Below are 5,010 nucleotides of genomic sequence, written 5' to 3' on the forward strand. Positions count from 1 at the left end.
TTTAGGATGGGTAGAGTATACGTTGACTTTATCACTATCTTGTGAAGATAGAGAAGATGTTTCTGAAAGACTCTCGGCTCAAGTGCATCAAATTCAAGAACAGGAAGTAAGAAAACAGTGAGGGAAAAAATAACAACTAAAAAGAAAAGCAGTTCAATCTTGCATGCAAGAAAGGAATAAGAACAACAAAATAGTGCGACAATCAAAACACACCAAACAATCAACTACAATTCTACAATTAGTACAACGACATACTCCTAAACCCTTGGAAAGCAAGACAACACTTTATTGCCTACTAACCTCCAATATTTCTTCGATCTACCTACTTCTCCTCGTACCTACTATAACCAACCTCTAGCACCTCCTTACTAGAGCGTTTGTGCATCTCTTCTTTACATGTCCAAAATATCTCAATCTCGTTTCTCGTATTTTGTATACCACAAAGACCACTCTACCTTATTCTGAATATCCTCATTCTTAATCTTATTGCAGCCCACACATCCGCCTCATATATATAAACAATCTCTCTAACTTGTCCCCAATTTTTATTTTGTATCACTTTAACTTAATCATGTTCAATTTTAACTCTTCAATCTCACAAAATAGTGAGAGTAATTAATCTTAGTAATTTATTTTCAAAAAGATGTTTGGTAAAAAATATTTCATATTTTCCACCGTTCAACACTTGCAAAGTCATAACCCGCACTTTAGACCTCATAAATCACCAGTACAAAGGTCAAGACTACAATTCTCCGGCGAGATTGTCGTTCCGTCAATATCTCCTGCACTAAAAGATCCCGATTTGTCGGCGTTCCGTTTCCCGACGGCGGGAGAATTTCAGTAGTTCTCGCCATCTTTCTCGCTAATGCATGTCGCTGTATATAGAGAGGTATGGGTTTATTTAGGAGATTATCTGGATTTCTAGGGTTTTCAAGAGAAGAAGTTCACGAAGTGAGAGGGGTAGAACACAACACCAACGGTAATATAGCACCGTCGTTAGTGGATGTAGCTGCAGCAGCTGCGGCAGCTCAAGCTCAAAATGTTCCACGAAGAGGTTTCAGTGTCCCGATTCAAGTCCCCGTCGAGAGGGCACAACTCGGCCCAATCCTTGTTCGTTGTAGTTCACGCGATGGTGGCGTTCAGGTAAATAAATAGAGATAATATACATACATTATTTGCAATTTTTGTTTGATTGTATCTTTAAATCCTAACTTTATGTTTCGAGTTAACAAATCCACTCTATCCAAATTAAAATGCAGTTGATGTGCGGTAAATGGATTACTCTTATCTGTAATTATAATATCTAAAAACGATATGTGCTGGCCATTAGTTTTGTGATTCTTGGATGCGCCTATATAGTTTGTTAATGTTTGTGACCGATTGACAACTTGCTAGCAGAACTTGAACTTGAACTTGCGATGTATTTAAACAGGTATAGGTTTGTGCTGTTTCTTGTTAAACTCCAATTAAACCAAACTCATTAATATAGATAAGAGATACCATTTGTCGGAAGGTGCAAGGTGGTCGAAATTTGTGTAAAACAGAGGTGCAAAATATTGGTGCCAGACTGCTAGGAATGAGATAGAGTAACATGTCAGAGGGAAGTGGTTTCTGTAAACTTGACGATTGGTGGGATTCTCAAATACTATGTTAACTAGCTACCATTGATGTTCGCTAGAGGTGTGATGGAGGGTCCAGTTGTATGGTCTCTTCAGTAGTGGGAATGTGGAGTTGGTGATTTGCTCGGGGAAGAAGGAAGGGTTCTGGACGAAATACATGTTCCTTATTTGGCAATTAATGAAGGATGAAAGTAAGTTGTATTGAAATGACCAAAGTTGGGTCCACCTCTTGAAAGTGTAACCATACATATCCAGTTCGGTATCCATACCTCGCAAAAGTTTCTCCAAGCTAGATAAAGCTTGAACTTCACCTTGCTAGATCTCAATGTTATTGCAAGCTCCCCGATATGCTTCCCATCCAAATTGTTGAAATAACATGGAAGTAGTTTCACTTGGCATAAAGTTATGAGTGTAATGCAATACTGTATAGGTAGGCTAGTAACATTTTTCCATGGAAACTACCTTCTTTTGCCTATAGACAATACTTATAAAAAATTGCATCTAAAGGTGGCTCCGTGATAGGGGAAAGGAAGGCAGTCAATGTTGTTGCATCATTATAATAGCACTGCAGCATGAGAACACACCTTACGTTTCCTATTCCCAAGTGTTCTAGTTTTTCCCAGAAAAAGGAAAGAACTTAAACGTCTCGTGCTTGTATAAAGCAAACTGTCTCATACAAGTAAAAGGGCTCAAAGCATGAGTTGAAGAAAATTCATTGATAGTGTGTACCGGGAACATACTAATGTATCCTCAATTGTGCACATACAATTAACTAAATAAATTTGTTATTCGCAGTTCCCTTTTCAGGCCAGTTTATGAAATTCCTTTGAGGACCTTTTTAGGCCAGTTAATGGAATTATTTCATGGAGACTTTCAAGTATACATCAAGTTGACTATAAGTAGAAAAGTTTTTAGCCTATATCCTAAACACTTAAGCTTTCTCAATTTTGTTTTGGACATTTGCTTGTTGATTATCTGGAAAGAGGTTGCTTCAACCTTGGTGTTTGAATTATCTCAGGGGTGCTTATGAAGAATTTGCGTCGGCTATTTGGCTTTTTGCTAATGCAGGATTTACTCGGTGGTTGGTTTAGTATTTAAGAACATGCCGTGTATTCCCTTGTGAGACTTAGATACAAGGGATTACTAGCGAAGTAGGTTATGGTTTTCTAGCCTAGACTCGAGGGCTTTTGAGCTGGGGTAATTAGTAGCTTACAGTTTCACCGGAAAAGTGTGGTGGCGTTTCACTTTTGTTTGGCATATAATGATCAGTTCTTCTGTCTGAAAGAACGCAAGCTGTCCTGATCAGGGCTAGGATTTAAGAGTTTTTTCTCTACACTCTACAGCCTGTAATGAATCTCTCATTTGTTTTGTGAGGATTCTTGAGAATAACTAAAAAGATGAGGCATCTGACAAGTGAAAAGGTAAGATTTTGTTGGAGGCATCTGACAAGTGAAAAGGTAAGATTTTGTTGATGCCATTTTAACTTATTCTTAAGACTTAATGTCACTCTTACTATACGTGTTTTGATTTCTCAACTCCCTCTCATTGAATAGGTTAGATTAACATTTCAAGAATTTATATCAGGCGACAGAATAAAATCTTTTGAAGATGCACTCATGCAAAAGCTCCTGAAATTTGGAGGAGAATAGGTGCCACATCCCTTCTTTGGAGCTGTGAAATACATGTTTCTTGATTCTCAATACACTTAATTAACTCGTGCACATAATCACTTAAAAGGCATCACTGAGGGGAAAATTTCTTCTCTTCAGAGCCTTTATATGGGCACTGTCTATTAGCCTATAACTGAACAGAAGTATGATGAATATGTAGGATCGCTGTTAACATTTACGTTTTGGGAGATCACATATTTGCTATGTGGCCATATCACAATGTACTTGAAGGCTTGGCTTTAAACCAGAATCCTTTTTATTGATTCGTCTTTGAAGATATCTTATTAAATCCCTGTTCCTGTGTATACAACCTTATCTCTGTCTAAAATATAAGAAAGACAAATGCAGCGATCTGGGAAAAGATATTGGACTTAGTTCAGGAGCGAGCATAGATTCAGGGTGTGTTTGATAGGGAGGAAAATATTTTTCGATCTCCATCCACACAATCCCCACCCCTTCCACCACGATAGTATTTTACTAGATTACATATTAAATGCTTTTGAGATAATATCTTTTTACTTACTTACCAAACACTAAAAAATGGCTCTAGTTATTTTCAATGCACATATCAAAATTGTTTATTTCTCGGTGGCAGGGATTGAGATGGTATGCCAAGCGTCTTAGGATAGATGAAGATGGAGATGTTGCAGACGAATTTCTCGAGGAAATCCTTGAGGATACGCCTTCAAGCACAGAAGGGCACCGCAGGCAATATCCCAAGTTCGAACTGAAGTACACTACAAAACCTGCTAAGGTTGTTAGTCAGGCACTCTCAACTGCTGGTAAAATTCAACATCGAGTGGAACATCAAGGCAAATTGGAGTGGATTTGAAGACCTACATTTGAGGTTGAGATTTTAATTAAATTACTTCTGGCAGGTACATTATTTAGCTTCATTCTCTCGGAAGGACCAAGATTTGGTGTGCGAATCACTATTGGGAATACAATGTTCTTTTGCATGTCTCTCTGCTTTGTTGGAACTGACTTGATGCTAGGCAGCAAGTTTCATTCATAAAGAAACATAATTGTACCAGAAAAACTATCAATGTATACATGATATTGAACTATCAAAATGTTGGGTCATTAGTTGAATTATTGAAGAAGCATAGTCACTTCATCGCATCTAGATGAGCTTCAAAGTAATATATTTTCTTATTCCACTAGTTTTGAGTGACCAAACATTAACATTATGTAAGTATCACTTTGATGTTACAGAAACAAAAACTAAAGAAAATCTTATTCAAGCTCAAGCTAATTAAAACTAGAAAGCCACAGCATGAGTAGCCTTGGCTTCATGAAGCTCCATTTTGGCCTCTGCTTCCTTTGCTCTCCTTCTCTCTTCTGCTATGTCCTTCTCTTCCTTTGTCCTTGCTCCCACTTTCTCTGCCTGCACTACTTCAAGAATATTAGTATTACTACTCTACAAACATTGAAAAATACATAGTAGAAATACTAGAATTGAGAGACTTTTTCTTGAGTATTGGCTTTGAAGATGTCAACATGTTCCTTGGCTGCAGCTGCTGCGTTGCTTACTCTCTCCTTTACCGAATGCATCTCTTCTTCTACTTCTTTTCTTTCTTTCTTTTTTTGGCTTGACCTAACATATCTTTTCTAAAGTTTAATAATTAAGGTGTTATAAAAATTATTGTGGCAAAATATTTTAGAGAAAGTAGAAGGAAGAAAGGAGAATAGAGGAGTAAAAGATTAAATAACTTCACAAT

The 5,010-nt window shown here is 37.3% G+C and overlaps 1 protein-coding gene across 2 annotated transcripts; it reads left to right on the forward strand.

The window, feature by feature from the left end:
- The first annotated feature begins 667 nt into the window (after positions 1–667).
- LOC129889707 (uncharacterized) lies at positions 668–4,411 on the forward strand. Of its 2 annotated transcripts, XM_055965113.1 has the most exons (3): positions 668–1,143; positions 3,885–4,071; positions 4,168–4,411. In XM_055965113.1, exons 1-3 carry the CDS (start codon positions 892–894, stop codon positions 4,302–4,304), a joined length of 576 nt encoding a protein of 191 aa, XP_055821088.1. In that variant the 5' UTR covers positions 668–891; the 3' UTR covers positions 4,305–4,411. The 2 variants fall into 2 exon arrangements, with proteins under 2 accessions (XP_055821088.1, XP_055821089.1); XM_055965114.1 differs by having other exon boundaries at positions 680–1,143; positions 3,885–4,411.
- Positions 4,412–5,010: the final 599 nt, after the last annotated feature.

This window comes from Solanum dulcamara, chromosome 5 (genome assembly GCF_947179165.1).
Source record: "Solanum dulcamara chromosome 5, daSolDulc1.2, whole genome shotgun sequence".
NCBI classification, from domain to species: Eukaryota; Viridiplantae; Streptophyta; class Magnoliopsida; order Solanales; family Solanaceae; genus Solanum; species Solanum dulcamara.